The sequence below is a fragment of the Microtus oregoni genome, unplaced genomic scaffold (assembly GCF_018167655.1).
Source record: "Microtus oregoni isolate MIOR12 unplaced genomic scaffold, Mior012 000003F_ref0000135, whole genome shotgun sequence".
Lineage (NCBI taxonomy): Eukaryota > Metazoa > Chordata > Mammalia > Rodentia > Cricetidae > Microtus > Microtus oregoni.
The window spans coordinates 69,335,225-69,352,132 of record NW_024543062.1 but is presented as its reverse complement, the minus strand read 5'-3'; the positions used below and the strand labels follow the sequence as shown (position 1 = coordinate 69,352,132).

The window sequence follows — 16,908 nt, the reverse complement described above, 5'->3', positions numbered from 1 at the left end:
ACACACACACACACACCACACACCAGATTAAGGTAGAATTAGTCACTGAGCCGGGGAGTGTGAGAAAAGGAAAACCACCAGAAAGCCAAACAATACTGTTTTCAAATATATATGTGGAAATTCATTTTTTAAAATGTGCGTAGTTTCTGTCATGAAAGGTTGTCCAACACTGAAGAGGGAGTGTTGAGACAGGAAGGAAGCTGTGCAGGAAGGTCCTAGAAACAGGATCCTGTGTTCTGTCTAACACTGCAATGTGGTTTTGTTTCCTGTGGCTTGTTTCAACTCACAGCTCCGTCACGGCAGGGAACTCTTAGCAGCAGGAACATAAGTGATCTGGTCACATAATGTCCAGAGTCAGAAGAAAAACAGCAATGAATGCATGCAGATTAATGTTCATTTGGCTTTCTTGACTTGCATGCAGCCCAAGATCTTCTAAGGAATGGTGCCCCACCCCTTAGTGCACATGGGGGGGGAGGGTGTCTTCCCATCTGTAATCATTATATGCCCAAAGAACCCTCTCCCAAAAGAATCTGTATTTTGCAAATGGACAGCATTGACCATCACAGGGCTGAAACCACACAGTGGGGTTCACGGCCAAGCTTGGTTACTTAGTGCTATAGCACTTCAAGGATGTTGTTGATATATTTGTGCCTTAATCACGACATCACTATAGGACACCACCTATAGCCTCTACTTCAGAAATTGTAGAGTCATTTGTCCTTTGTTTTATTTTAAGGTCTCCTAGTAATACTGTGGGAAAAGGTTTGGGAGTTACTGAGTTCTTAAAGTCTATGATTTTACAGTTATATTTTATACTTGGATATTCCAAATGACCGGAAATTCAAAGCTAAATGGATACTCAGGAATATTTTTAAGGCCCCAAATCACTTATCAATAGCCAAACATATGTGGTTCTAGTAAATATTAAATAATTATAAGAACAGGCACTCCTGTACTAAGTAGAGAAATAAAGCTTCAGAACAAATAGGCCCAAATCAATGGTAAGACTGAGAAGTTCTAGTTTTGCCTTGCAAGCTATACTATAGTGTTTTTATGTTACCAATGCCTCATGCTTCATGCACACACTTTTAATAGCCTGTAATTCATGTTATCACTTGGCTTTGACCTTCTCAAGCCCATTATAAAATACTTTTAGAGTACTTCCATTTCTATACAATGACAGTGAAGACCTACATAGACTGCATAGCCATCTTCCATGTGAAGACACAATTAAGTACTGAGACTCATCTTGTCAAGGTAGCCAGGGTTAGCATCAAAGTCTCTAACAGCTGGAAGAGCTCCAGGCTTGCAAGTTATGTCCCTTTCCTCTCAGAACTTTGCTTTTCTTGTTGAAACAAGAGAAGTTCTACCTATTGTTTCTAGAAATTCTGAGCCTAAAGGGATATATACTTATATTCACACAAATTCCACCTCTGCTCTGTTGGTAGACCCATCACAGCTCTCAGATGAGAAGTTCATCTTCTGGTTCCCAGAGCTCTGCTCTTGTGCATTTCTATCTCATCTCTGTCCTTGGATCTTGAACTTGTGCCAGTCCCCCTGCCCTGAGGACATGGTGGCCTGAGGGCCTTTAAAGCCTGCAAGGATCCTCCTGATTGCTAACCTGGTGAGAAAGGCCCAGGCTTGCAAGGCATATAAAGTGTGCCTGTGAGAGCATTTCCACCAATCATCAGTCTTAACCACTCTGATAAAATCCCTTCCATTCAAAGTTTGAATAAATTACTGGGAAACAGAGAAAGTATGCAAAGCGGAGGTGCATCCTTTGGGGTTACATCCTGCACTGGTCCCTTCCTACCACTACTATGCTGTGCTCTTTGCCCCAGGGTGACCAGCTCCTGCCATTCTACTCCCACCATCACGACCTTCTGCCTTATCAAAGATCAAGATGCCACAAAGCTGAGGACTACACACTGAGATCCCCGAACCCATGAGCTAAAGTAACCGTTCATCTCATCCATTCAAGTTATTACATCAGTCATCCTGCTGCAGCAACAAGAACTAATAAATGGATCAATCAGAACAGGTACCACTCGCACAGGACAATCACAAAGATTTACACTGCAGCATTTAAAGATTGGAGACGGAGATGGTTGGGTCCGCAAAGCCACTCTCCTGTAACAGTATGGAGGACCCCTAGCAAGTAGAAGAGTCATCACCACCACACAGTGTTTGATTGTGACCAATTTTATTTTCAGCTACATTGTTGGGTACTTTATGGCAATGCAGAGTTCATTCGACATTTAATTTTGCATATTTAAAAACATTCCCAAAGCAATACTTTAATACAGAACATCTTCCCAATAGTAGTCAAGTTTAGAGATGATCTCCTGTAGCCTCAAGAACAAAAGAGCAATGAAGTATACCTCAATGCTCAGTGTTTTGTTTCTTTTTGTCATATTGGTTACATGTTGAGCCAACAACTCTTCAGCTAAAGCATTAAACACAAACTTTGGAAACATTCAATTCGGAATCCTCCATGTGTGTGGCCTTCATGTCCAAAGGTTTCATGTATTTGTTGCTTTAGGCACAGTTAAGTTATAACTGATTTTAAGCTTTTAATTTTTGGTATATGATTATTAAAGAGTTCTCAAAATTATCTATGAAAGCTACTCTGTCTAAAACATAGTGATTTACCACAGGCAATGCATCCAATACGCACAATGTAGTTGATTTGTTCTGTCTTAAACATCATGTACTCAGAGGTGGGATCATGGATGGTCCTCATCTAAGGACTGAAAGAGAAGTTATAAAGGACTTACAGCTTTGACACATCCGAGAGGTAATCATTTGTGACTATACCGTGTGGATAAAAGAGTGCACATCTTCAATTACTTCATTTAACTACAATGCATCTTGAGAAACACTGACTCTGGGATTATAAAGCATTCCGTCAGTGTTGCTGTTCGGTACCTTGTTTTATTTTTGGTATATCTGCATATTGCATCCAGAGTTACAAATTTCCCACAGTGCTTTCTGCCTCATTCAAGTATAATAAAAGTAGAAATCTATAGAAGCTCTCAGGCTAAACAAACTGTACATCATACAAAAAAATTAATTTACAGTCAAAAAGTATTGGCAATGCCCTTTATAAGCCTCAACAAAGACTCATCACAAAGGATGTCAGAATCTACATATGTGGTTATCACATAAATATACCGTTTAGATTCATGTGGTGCAAAGCGGAGTTAAATGTGTACACAGAGAATCAGCACTTTGTACCACAGCAGTTCTGTTAAAGTAACAGTATTGTCAATACTAATCAAAGGTACATGATTTCCTTATTGCATATTTATTGTGGCTGAGGAAGTTAGTTATGATACAATAATGCAATCCCCACAATTATTTTAAATAAACAAAAACACTTCAGCTAACAATAGAAAAAGTGATTTTTTTTCTGCAATCACATAAAACATTGCTACATACAGTTTTAGGCAAATACTGAAAGATATGACCTTAAGGCACCTGCCAGAAAAGCAGATGTGCATATTCATATGAACTAAATTATGCAAGAAAAATATTGCACAAAATCCTATATTTCAAAATAAAATGTTTCTGTCTCAATATACACAATTCCCTATTTCTTAATTAAATCATAACACAAACTGGCTGCTGCAAAGCCTTTCTAGTCCTTGAAGCTTTAAGAAACTGACGGGACTCTGGGCTGGACCTGGGAAAGATGCTTACGGGGAACTGGGTTTCTAAAAACGACTACCTACATGCTTGGGGAGTGGCTACATTTAGGGGTTCATTTTACACGCCTGATTTTCAAATATCGACTCAGATTCAAGAATCACTGACACCAAAGAGTGGAGTTCTCATGAGAAAATTTACTCACGAAAGCGATGAACCTGTCCTGGAACTCTGAGGGGAGGTTGAATGGCTGTTGATTCCAAGCATGCTCACAGCTGTCTGTGGCTGACCGGGAGTTTTCCCTTTGCTTACCAACCACTTGGTAGGTATTCCTGGGTCACACCATTAGACAGCAGCACAGGATCCCAACCACACTGTCACTTATGGCTTCAACTAAAATGAACAGGGCTGTTTCTAGAAAATGCTGTTACCAAGGTTTCTCTTTTTAATGTAAAAACTGGACTCCCATCAACATGACTGGGTCCCAGTCTATAGATACCCTAAGTTATTGCTGAACTGGGGCAGAGACCACCCACCCTGCAAAGGGGCACACCATGTCATGTGGATGGCCTTGCAGTGTCTCCAAATCTGTCCTTTAAAAGTGGGATCTTAGCAGCGTTCCAGTAACTCATGCAGTTACCAGAAAAGTTATTGACTCTGTACTTAGAGCACACTTTAAATAGAGCAGCTGTTCTTGAAGGCGTCCTCAGCGTCAGCCCTTGAGCTAGGACCATCTAAGCAAGTACACCTTACTCTAGTCTATTATTATTAAAGTCACTATTATTATTCTTTTAACATCTGCAGTTCCTTTCCCTTTTCATCGATTGCCCAGGGTAATTGTTTCTTCCCATACCCCGATATCCTTAGATAGTATACCTTCCTCCTGACTGGCACAAAAAGTCAATAAATATTTTCTCAATGAAGGAGCTATTAATTTTGAATTTGAAAAATAATCATGCCACAATCTGTGTAAGATAAGCTAAATTAGGTAATCACCAATGTATGCCACTCAGAGCATCTGCACTTTAACCAGCTGCAGCTCCTAAGTTTCTCCTTCTACCTTTAGCCCCCTGAACTACTGGGTGCAAAGCCTAAGTAACACTAAGGACAACGTGTGGCTTGGTTCAGAGGCATATAAATCCAAGATGCTGAAGCTGGCGCAGTGAGTTATCCAAGTCTCTTGCAGACGAAAGCAGCTTTGAAAAGTCTATTGGGGAGCTCCAGCTGGTTGGTGCTCAGCATTTAAAATGACAGCGCAGGCAGAAAGGTTGACTTTGAATAGCAGGGAACTTAAAATACTTGGTTTGCTTTGGGTAAAGCAAAATATACTTTTTTATTTATTTATTTATTTTTTGGTTTGTTTTTTTTTTTTTTGAGACAGAGTTTCTCTGTGTAGCTTTAAAGCCTGTCCTGGAACTCACTCTGTAGACAAGGCTGGCCCCAAACTCACAGAGATCCACCTGCCTCGGCCTCCCAAGTGCCAGGGTTAAAGGCGTGTGCCAACACTGCCCAGCAGAAAACACTACTTTTGCTTTTTTCAGAACTCAGTCTATTGCCCCTTACTTCTTATGCACCCACCATAAATAACACTGGCGGTGGTGGCGCACGCCTTTAATCCCAGCACTCAGGAGGCAGAGGCAGGCGGATCTCTGTGAGTTCGAGACCAGCCTGGTCTACAAGAGCTAGTTCCAGGACAGGCTCCAAAACCACAGAGAAACCCTGTCTTGAAAAACCAAAAAAAAAAAAAAAAAAAAAAAAGCTGACATCAAATACTTGAGGTTCTAATGGTGTGAAGCACCAACATGTGGACTTTTTAAAGAACAATGTGTATGATTTTGTTTCTTCTCTTTGACATGGGTCACTGCTTTGATTGCTAGAGTAAGGCACAGATAGCTTTAAAGGGTCTTAAGGCGCTATTTGCGAGTGGCTAAATGTTTTCAAATAGCCTAGTGTTATAGCGGATCATCTCACGGGCTGACTCAAAGCAGAGAATCGGGAATCTGTGGCCATGGAGCGGAAGCCAGTGTTCTCTGTCATCTTTTAGACAATGCATTCTGAAGCAGAAAAAGAGACCTCATTCACAATTCATGTTAAAGGCTGTGCATTCTGTGCAGGGATTATGTAGGAATGCTTGCCCAGGAGTGGAATCACCACTCTAGCTCTTCCTCTTCTTACTAAAAACAGCCCTTGTGACAATGTGGGTGCCTCTCTTATTTCAGTAAACCGGGATTAATGAAGGACATACACAGGCAAAATCTGACAACCTCGAGCCGCATGACTGTGTAAAATGAGGAGTACACACACTCTCTATGCAGAGCCTATCTCCTAAGGACAAGCTCATCTCACCACAGATGAGTGAACAGTTACCACAAGGAAAACTACCTACATATATTATATATATTTTGGAATACAGTTCTTTTTTTTAGATGACCTGTATAAATATGCACAATGTTAAACAAATCTCCTAAAATTTTAGTTGAAATTATATTCCTTAAGTAAATACTTTAGAGTATGGCCTTGTTGAGGTTAACTGGTTTTGCAACAGTTTTTTTTTTTTTTTTTTTTTTTTTTTAATCTAAAAACAGACAAACTTTGAAAAGCAACCGTCATGTTTGGGGCTATACAGAACACAGGCAGGGAGGGTACAAACAAGCTATCCCATACCATCAGTCTGGTGTGAGAAATCTGAGTATGTTTTCAGATGTGCTCCAAAGGTAAGCAGTAACCATGAGGAAGGCAACTCTTCTGCCCTAAATAATTCCTTTGTGCCCGCCCTTCCTCCCTTCCTCCTGCCTGCAACAGAACAGAAGGTGCTGGGGGAACAAGTTTACAGTGCAGAAACCCAGCAGGTGTTCAAAGTCAGCACTGCAAGGAACAGGCTCGCAGCACACACTCTGTAAGACACTGTGGAAATGGCACTTTACTTCTCTGAGCCTCTTCTTCCAACTACAATCCTAGTGTAATAATGAGAAAAATAGACGAATTCTAGGAGCTGGCCACTGGGCAACACATCTGACCAGTATTTCTGGTATTTTCAAGGTCATCAACCCCCCCCCCAAAAAAAAAAACAACAACAACAACCAATTAAGTGCCAGCAGGAAGAGGAGCCCCAGCAGACACGATAATGTAATCTCAAACTCTGAGGGGGTAGGACAGAAAGGGGACGTCAGGGAACAGCCAGAGCTCTACCATGTAGAACACCAACACTGTGGCAAACTAACCTAAGATGCTAACAATAGCAGAGACCGGGTCCAGGGAGATGGGAACTTCGTACCACCTTTGCTGATTTCTATAAATCTAGAACATTTTAAAAATAAAGTTGATTATTTAAAAAAGCCAACACAGATAAGGCTATGGGCATCTTCATGGGGACGCAGATGGGAGAACAGGGACAACTGCTTATCTGGACTCCGCAGGGCACCTGGCTTTCTGGAGGCAGACCACAGTCAGCACAGCACACAGAGACCGGGCACTGTCTGAGGGGCTTCTCTGTAAACAGAGACTTCAACTTCACATTGTAACTCAGCACTTCATGGGTTTCACTGAGTGGAAGGTAAAATACACATTTACATTGTTCGGAAAACATGGCTGCGGTGTCTTTATAAAAAAGCAAGTTAGTTCCACTAGAGAGCATTTAAACTTGAAAAGAATGGTGAGCTTAATTCTGCGATAGAAAAAGGCATTATTGCTCTGAAAGACAAGATAACTGCTCTTTCAAGATCTGCACACGTGATCTGTATGTTTAGCATAACTGGAAGATTAAGGCAATTAGTGGGTTAAAAGTTTTAACAGTTTCAGGCTATTTCCTTTTTATCGGTTTTGACATCTTGATCAGTTCATGCTCAACCAAATTAGTACAGTAACTACTGGTTATATGTATGGATTACATACTCACACTTAGTTTAAATAAAATGAATGGCATTAAGCACCAAATACTGGGAAAGCTTATGTCCAAAACACACTTTCAGGCTATATACAAATTAGTACCTGATTTAACAGCACAGTAGAATTCATTTTATGCTCCATGAGATGAACAGATGGGGAACATTCCAAAGGAAAACAATTAAACAGTAGTAAGAGTTTTCATTCCTATGAGTGATTCTGTTTACTGTACGCATCACAGGGAACTAATTCCACATGTCTCCGGAGAAGCCAAGAGACAAGCGGCAATGACTGACCCTTTACTGGTACCTTAAGTTTGGTCTTCACTTCTATTTCCTTCTGAAATGTTTAAACCTTGTTGGAAGTCACATGACATGTGACACAATGACACTACTTCTTGGAGCAGTCCACCGCCTTCTGAAGGCTCCTCAGGCTCTTTCCCTCCTTTCTCCCAGGGAACGAAAGTGGACTGGCGGCTCCCGACGCTGGGCAGCAGCAGACTCTCTGAGGCCTGACTTAGTGTTTCCTTCACCTCTGCTTCTCCTTCACTCATTTGACACTCCTCTGGGGAAGCTGGCTGGAAACCCAAGCATGGAGTAGAAGCTGGCTTTTCCACCACAGCGGGGTCACACAGACTGTCCGCACAGCAGGGTTTCTCACTGTTCTCCTCTTTCAGGATAAACAGAGACTCTGTGAAGCCACCAGAGGAAACTCTCTTCCTGGGGGAGGGAGGGAGGTGCTTGCCATGGAGGGCGCTGTCGTCCTGCCCGAGATTCCACTCTCCTTGATCACCAGAAGCACACAGTAGGGCCAGGTCATTCTCACTGGGAGCATTGGACTTGTTCTGGAAAGGAAAATAACAACTTCAGAATCCTTTTAATAAATTACAGTGATTCTTCAGTAACTTGATTTCTGTTTTGAAAGTAAGGCTCCTAGGATTCAGGCAGGCGTGTGAGCACGGCCCAGAGGGGAGCATTGGCTGCCTTCTGATTTGGATTCACAGAATCTTTCCAGCTCCATGAACAGGGGAGTGGGTGGACCACGAAAAACTGGTTTCTACGTGTTTAAGTTGCCACATTCAGACTGTGCGCAGAATGCACACTCAAGGCTCTCTGCAGTCAGAATGGGGTCTGCTCATGCACTTCTACCTCACGGTTTTTAATAGCACTTAATTCAGTACTTTTGTTCTGTTCACTCTTAAAGCAAGAAAATAGGGGGAAAAAAGATCTTAACAGTCATATCCTTTACAGTTTTTCTTTAAAGCTCCAGAAAGTTTTAAAGTAAAAATATTTCACATGAAGTCTTCACAAGGATAACTAGAGTTAGATGAGAATCTGTCTGGAAAAGAGCATCAGCTAGTAGCCCCACAGAACAGTGGGTCGACACAGGGCAGTGAATACTATGGCAATTTTAGCAGCTGAAATAATTCATAAGGATGGAATTTTTACCATAGTTTGAAGTTGGTGTACCTTCCTACCTAGGTTCAATGCTTCTATAAACTCAGGTCTTGCGACCACAGCACAGGCAAGAGTGTTTTCATTTAACCCTGTAAGTTAAACTCAACTAACCGTAGGTTTGTAATCGATGTCATCCATGGATCTGAAGAAGTCCAGGCTCTTTGCAGCTGCCAGCTTGCCTTGGTCGGAGCTGTGCGTGCTCAGCGTGTCCAGGATCTCCCCCAGCAAGTCCATCTCACCTGAATAAGGCGCCTTCACTTGAGCTCCAATGGAGTCGTCGCTCTCGTAGAAATAAGCAGATGTTTCCTCGCCATCCTCAGAAGACACCCTGGAAGGAGACACAGGGACGGCGGTCGGCGGTCCGCCTTTACCCACAACCCACACAGGCAAGGTCCTAACAGCTCGCCCTCCATGCAGTATTTCAGCAGAACAACAACAAAGTCAGAACTGAAGGGGAGGGAGAGGTCCAAGTTTTTAATTCCAGCACTCAAGAGGCTGAGGCAGGAAGATTGCAAGAGTGAGTGAGGCTAGTGGGGACTACAGAGGGAAAATAGGAAAAGAAAGGAGAGAAGAGAGAAGTAGTAGAAAAGGGGAAATAAGAGGAAATAAAAATGGAAATGAAAAGGAAAGAGGTGAGGAGAGGTTTGAGGACAGGGAAGGACAAAGAACAGAAATAAAAATTATAATTAGTCCATGGCCCATCTGTCCACAGTTATGCATATATCTGTTTCAAATACTGAAAAAAAGTGGGTATATGCATTATGAACAAGTAAATACAAAGTCATGGCTCATTAGCCCGAAGCCGGACTATTCATCGGTCTCCCTATGGAATTTGGGAATTGACTAGAAGCATTAGATTGAACACTTGGAAAGTTTGCAACACTCCAAGTTAACTTTTCATATTTTCTATGGTTTTCCTTTTCTTACTTGACTTAGACAAGGATAAATACTCTTATAAAAGCACATTTATTTCATTCATGTGGAGAATGTCCAATTTATTACTAAAATTGCTAAAAACTGAAGTTTATATAATTTCCCTATTTCGTATTTCATAACACAGTTCCACATTTCTCTCCTGTGATGTCACCTTCACCTTAGGCCCTCCCTTAGCCCGGTTTGTTTCAAAATGACTGTCACCACTGTCCCTGTGTCCCTGGTTGCTTTCAGTGTGGGGTGAGAACTTGTGCTCCTGTGTCACCCTTTTCACTCTTTGGACAGCTCCGTAAAAATCTCTGCTTCCCAAGGATAGGACCTTTCATGTCTGTCTTGCCTGCCCCTCTCCCAAGCCCCGCCCTTCACAGTGCTGCAAGGAGCACCATTTCGGTTTGCTGATGATCATTATGAGGGAGCAAACCCGAAGTTTAGTAGTACCTAACCTCCTGCCAGTGAGCCACGCAATTAGACAGGACAACCCAGAGCCGCCTGCCAGTGATCTGCACCGCCAGACGGGACAACCCAGAGCTGGACTCACTTGCTTGCTCGTTCAATGTCATCATCATCATCATCAAACTGGGTACCATCGAGGCTCTTATGAGGCCTTCTCAAGTGTGCCTGGAGAGAAAAATTGACAACAAATTGAGTTAGTGATTTAAAATATGTCTCCCTAATAATTTAAAAGAACAGTGTGATTTTATAAGAAATACTTACAAAAGAAATATACTTTCAAAGCTCTTGAATGTCATTCACTAACATGACAAATTAGAAGAAGGAAAAATGGAGGCACAGTTATATTTTTTTTTAAAAAAAAAATCTCAACACTTACCAAGTAATAACTAGAAATAGATACACACGGACAGTCACAGTTTCTGATACCAGCATGTCTGATTTAGTATCAGTCATAAATCCACATGGTAACTATCACATAATTTTAAGAACTACCAAGATTAGCCAATTTTATTACCCTACCACATCCCCCACAAGTCCTAAGTGTTTTAGAGAGTGCTTTCAATTCTAAATATGTATATGTTTAAAACTCCAGGTGGTTTATAATGTCACAAAAATGTAGGCTCTGGTTCTTCAGTGGTTCTGGAGTATTGGGGTCCGAACTCCTGCACCTGTGCCAAGTGCTTAGGTGACAGCAGGGCAGGGTCTGAAGAGCCCACTCTGAGGAACAAGGTCTTCAGAGCAGCACTGTGCTAGGCATTTATTAGATGCTCTAAAATGGAAGATGTTTCTGCTGATTGGCTGACTTGTTTGTAAGCGTGTGCATACCATAGTAAGCATGTGGGAATCGAAAGCCATCTGTGGGAGCTGATTCTGTCCTTCTACCATAGAGGTCTTGGAACAGAACTCAGATCCTCAGGCTTGGCAGCAAGCACCTTTCCCTCCTGAGCTGTCTTGCCAGTCCTAGCTATGTGTTTTTAACACATATTTGTTTTTACAGATTTAGTTTATCTTATGTGTATGAGTGCTTCTCTGTGTGTATATGCACCACTGCATGCCTGGTGCCTGTACAAGTCACAAGAAGGTGTCAGATCCCTGGGAACTGGAGTTACAAACTGTTGGAAGCCACCATGACGTTGTGGGGATCCGAACCAGAACCCTCCATAAAGGCATAAAGTGTTTTTTACCTGCTGAACCACCTTTCTAGATCAAAGATTTCTTTTTAACACAACTAAAAATTGTGGCATTTACATACTTACAAGTATTCTTCAATCTTTTACATCATACAAACCACATCCGTATTTTATTTCATGGGTCAGAATCACAAAAGACGGTGCTGGTTGTGGTTGTCATGTCTCTGGTCTCCTGGAGGCTATTCCCCCCTTTCCTTTGTGTCAGCTATGTCTTAGAACATGCTATTGCAGCTCATTTCCTGGAATCTGGCATTTCACGTGGCGTCTTAGATTCCGTTTCTGGCTAACTGGTATTTTTCTCTGGCAAGCATCATAAGCCATTGTGGTGAGGTGTATTTTTATAGTGCACATTGGTAGACATGTGATGTCTAATTGCGATAGCGCTGATACGCCTTTTGTGTGGCTGACCTGTCCACTCATGTCAGCTCCCTCCCCAAGTGTCCAGCTGATGCTCCATCACCTATCAGAATCACTGGCAGGGCCACTTCTCAACAGGGGGTGTATGATTACTGTTTTATGGAATATTCCTGTTTTATTTGTTATTTGAAGAGCTTTACTATTTAGCACTATACCAACATGCAACTTAGACACACACACACACACACACACACACACACACACACACAGCAGAAAAAGTTCCAAATCTGCTTTTTTATTTGCAGAGTAGTGAGCCACTGCCCCAGAGGTCTCTAAAGGGATGACAACATAAGGTTATTTTAAATACTGTCATGGCTTGTAAATATTTGGTACATTTCAACCCACCATAGTTATTACTGGTGTTCAAAATAGCCCATCTTTGAATTTTGACTTAAAAAGTCCTTGCCTTCAAGATACACATCTTAAGACAGTCACTGGTTAAAAGACACACTGTTGAGGTTTTCCTTGAGAATAATCTAGTACAGGGTGACTGGCCTTGAGCTCAATAATGTTAAAGCTATAAGAAGGATATCTGAGGATTTCTAAAATATTCTCTTTATTATTACACGTTTGAAATGTTTCAAATATAAACTTCAGGATTTTTAAACTATTTGCCCTTTGACTCTTTGAAGCTGGCCCATGTCTTTTCTGACATGATCTCAGAAAAGAACTTTGGATTCTCCAAGAGGACCATGGCATCCGAATGCTGGAAACTGGTGCCATGAAACTCAAAATCATTCAGCATCCTCCGGGTGGTGAATGGTAACCAGGAATTTGGAGGCCTCCGTCACCCATTTAGAGAAGGAACTTCCTGTCTTCCTGTTTAATCTCCTCTAGAACTGAGCCCACCTGCTCCTAAAAGGTGGCACCAATAGAACACACATAGAATAAGCACTCGTGACCTGTGATGTGGAAATGTGTAACAATAAACCTGAAAGTATGCCCAGAGATGTTTGATAATTTGTCCAAGTCACATACATCATCCCAAACAGGACCAGTAACAACACAGGAACTGACATCGCCTGCTGCCCTGTAGAGTCTAGTACACCAAGATGCTCTCTCTAACCCTGGAGCTGCCTGCCTGGATCATCGCTCTCAAGTATTGAATTCCAATCATTCCTTGTACAATTGCTCTAATACTTGAGTGCCAGGACATGAACTTCAAACGCAAATCTGAGTCTATTTCGCATTTCCTACCTAGACGCTTTCCACAGAGATGTTACTAACCAGTGTACTTTACAAAAGTTACTCATAAAGAGTTTTAGAAACACATGGGAAACCAATTAACAACAATGTTCCTTTTTGCAGCTGTTACCCTCCCTCCACTGAAGACACTGCGCTACTGTGGTGCCTGCCCTGTCAGTGCCTGTGCTTCTGGTGGTCTATGTGCCGTCCTCTGGATGGTTTGTGTCTCATCTAATTGGTGCCTTCATGACTAACCTTGGCTGTCAACATGAGACAGGTGAGAAGAGGGAACAGAAGAATTCCCTACATCAGATTGGCCTGTGGGCACTTTGGGAGAGGGATCTTAATTGCTTACTGATGCAGGAGGGCTCTGCCCACTGTGGGCGATGCTAACCCTGGGAAAGTGGACTTGGACTGTTTAGGAAAGGTAACTGAATTCTGTGGAATATTACTTTAACTAGGCAAAGATATGTTAGTTTGTTTATGTTGTGGAATATCGCTTTAACTATGTAAAGGTGTGTTACATTTGTTTATGCTACCTTTGTCTCACCTTGCCTGCCTAAGGCACCTGATTGGTCTAATAAAAAGTGGAACAGCCAATAACTAGGCAGAAGAGGGATAGGTGGGGCTGGTGGGCAGAGGATAAACAGGGGGAGGAATCTAGGCTCGGCAGAAGAGAACAAGGGGGAAAAAGAGTGAGACACTTAGAGCCAGGCAACCGCTGAACGGACAGACATAGAGTAGGACATATAGAATGAAAAGAAAGGTAAAAAGCCCCAAGGCAAACATAGATGAAGAGAAACGGGTTAAGTTATAAGAGCTGGACAAGCTCTTTATCTTATGGACAAGCATAAGATAAAGCTGAGCATTCAGAACTAATAAGATGTCTCTGTCATGATTTGGGAGTTGATTGATGGCCCAAAGGAAAGTCTGTTACAACTGAATGTCTGCCTGGGAACAGCCAGAAGGCAGCATTCCTTTGGAATTATGCTCCGAGCTCCTGCCTTGGCTTCCCCCATTACAGACTGTTACCTGTAAGTGGAAATAAACCCTCGGCTCCGCAACTTGCTTTTGTTTTATCATAGCAACTGCAACAAACTAGAACACTTATTTGTTCAATAAAATATGCCATGATTTTACCTCTTAATATTGGCATATCCTTTGGAGCATGCTATTGCTATTCCCTGAACAAATGAGCATCTGTGTCTTAGTTAGGGTTACTATTGCTAAAATGAAACACCATGACCAAAGCAACTTGGGAGGAAAGGGTTATTTGGCTTACACTTCCTTGTTTCTGTTTATTACTAAAGGAAGTTAGGAAGGAATTCAAGCAGGGCCGAAACCTGGAAGCAGGTGGTGATACAGAGGCCATGAAGGAGTGCAGCTAACTGGCTTGTTCCTCATGGCTGTCTCAGCTGCTGTCTGAGAACAACCAGGACCACCAGCCCAGGGATGGCACTACTCACAATGGACTGGCCTCCCATCAACCACTAATTATCAAGTGCTTTGCAGGCTCGCCTGCAGCCTGGTCTCACGGAGGGATCCCCTTAGTTGAAGTTCCCTCCTGTCCGATGGGTTTGGTGTGTATCAAGCTGACATAAGCCATCCGTGCAGTTCTGCTGAGTATTTACCTGGCCGACCCAATCTCTTCAGTGCACACAGTGCCCACTCACTCCCTCTATGGAGATTAAAGAATCTTTCTGTGCCAGCTATTAGGTTACATGCTGGGGCATAACAATGAGCAAGAACAGGGCTTGGGTCCTTGTGGATGTTAGTCTAGTAAATACAAACTAAGCCAACTCTAATACTCACACCGATAAGCATAACAGGTATGACTCCAGTAGCTTCTGCTGAGTTATCTACGCCATGGAAGAACTTACAAGAACTGACCTAATCTGAGAGCAACAGAACCCTTTCCCCTGGGCTCCGAAAGGTCACAGGTGTTAAGCAGATGATGGGAAGAGACAAACACACACACACCAAGTCCCTCCGTTGGGACAATAAGGGGAACCGTGAGAAAGTGTGCCATCACTTCTTCAGAACTTGCTTTGATACTCATGCTGCTTTCTGGGGCCATTAAAGCTTGCAGTTACGCTTTTGCTCACTAGGTGGCACACACACACTAAAATACCACAGGATATATGGGCCTCAAGGGGTTACACAGAGGCCCAATACCTTTAGCAGGGAATGTGGGAGATGAGAACACAGGCAAGGGAGGCAGGAAAGAAGCAATGCCAGATCACAGTCCCAGGTACTATGGCGCAACAGAAAGCCATTGTCTCAAATATCTTCTGAGTATGTATTAAAAGTTGGTACTGTACACTGGCTCTTGGAGTTCTGGCAGTAGATATATGTTTTCTTTCCATTCTTAGCATTTCTTCATCTCACAGACATGCAGCAGGCACCAACTAAATGCATTTTACTGCTTCCACAGCACAAATACAATCACTGAAAAATATTTTCTCCACATGAGGAACAGAGCAGCTGCACACAGCGCTCACTAGTCATTTCAGAGCCACACACAAGTGGGCAACAGCGTCTCTCCTAGGGTCCAAGTGTCCCACAGGACAGGTGTAGAGTCGGGGTTCAGAGCAGCACTGTTCTCACAGAAGATCAGCGGTCAGCTCCCAGGACCCATGTTGGGTGGCACAAAACTGCCAGTCATTCTAGAGAACACCAATGCTCTGGCCTCCTTCACATGCACGCACGCGCGCACACACACACGCAATTAAAAACAGGAAATAAGTATTTTCAAAAGAATATAAAGCAGGCAAAGCTTCTACTGCTTAAAAAAAATGAAAAATGAGACTCAGAACTGAACGTCACAAATCTTTAACTTCTTCTGGATTCTGAACACATGAAACTGTAAATACAATTTTGCTTCCATGAAACTGTAAAGTACACATTTAGTGTATAGGGAAATTCACAAATTCAGAACTCATGAGGAGGGTTATTTGCTGTGACTGGGGAACTGTTATAATACTGGAAAAGTAAGTCTGCCAGTATGGAACGGAAACTATTAGTGGTTCCCCTCCTAGAGCTGAGCCTACAGGTAGACTGGACAAAATACAGAAGACCGATGGAGACAGGAAAGGCTTTCATGGAAAACACAATCTCAGAGAGAAGGCTTAAGTCACAACACCACAGAACTGAATGTCTGAAGAGAGTGTTTAGTGGTACTAGCACCTTCGGGAAAGCTTCCCAGACTGTAAACCGGCCCCAACCAAGGAGCCTGGTAAGCTTGCAGTTACGCTTGTGACCACTAGATGGCAAGCAATGCTAAAGAGGCTAAATGCAGCTTGATCTTACAGTCTTAGGTGGGTGGGGGCGGGAGAATTTGGAGTGATAGGATGGATATAAGCAGATGAAACAGAAAACAACTTGTCTGGCCTTCACAGAATTGAGATTCTGATAACACATGAAACATTTCTGAGACAGACACATTATGAAGCTCAGTCCTGTCTCTGCCCCCACAAGGCTAAGGTTACAGGTGTGTGCCGACTTGCCTGGCTTACTACATACAATTTTTTTTCCTTTCTTTTTGACATGGCCTATTCTTTTTAAATGACTTATGAGTGTTTCTCCTGCATGTATGCACATCCTGCTGCCTGTCGCCTAAGGAGGTCAGAAGAAGACTTCTGATGCCCTAGAAATAGATAGAGGTCAGTGTTGTTAACTGCTGAGGAGGTGCTGGGAACAGAACCCAGATCCTCTGCAAGAGCAGCAAGTACTCTAACACTGAA

General features: G+C 42.5%; 1 protein-coding gene across 3 annotated transcripts in view; it reads right to left on the bottom strand.

The window, feature by feature from the left end:
* Dennd1b (DENN domain containing 1B) overlaps positions 1-16,908 on the bottom strand; it is a 234,093-nt gene that overhangs the window by 17,711 nt on the left and 199,474 nt on the right. For 2 of the 3 annotated variants that reach the window (XM_041648351.1, XM_041648353.1), the window contains 3 exons: positions 10,459-10,538; positions 9,099-9,315; positions 6,172-8,374 (listed from right to left, as the gene is read on the bottom strand). In XM_041648351.1, coding sequence (XP_041504285.1) covers positions 7,841-8,374; positions 9,099-9,315; positions 10,459-10,538 — 831 coding nt within the window. In that variant the 3' untranslated portion in view covers positions 6,172-7,840. Of the gene's footprint in view, positions 1-6,171; positions 8,375-9,098; positions 9,316-10,458; positions 10,539-16,908 lie in introns of those variants that run through there. The other variant, XM_041648352.1, reaches the window with a different exon arrangement.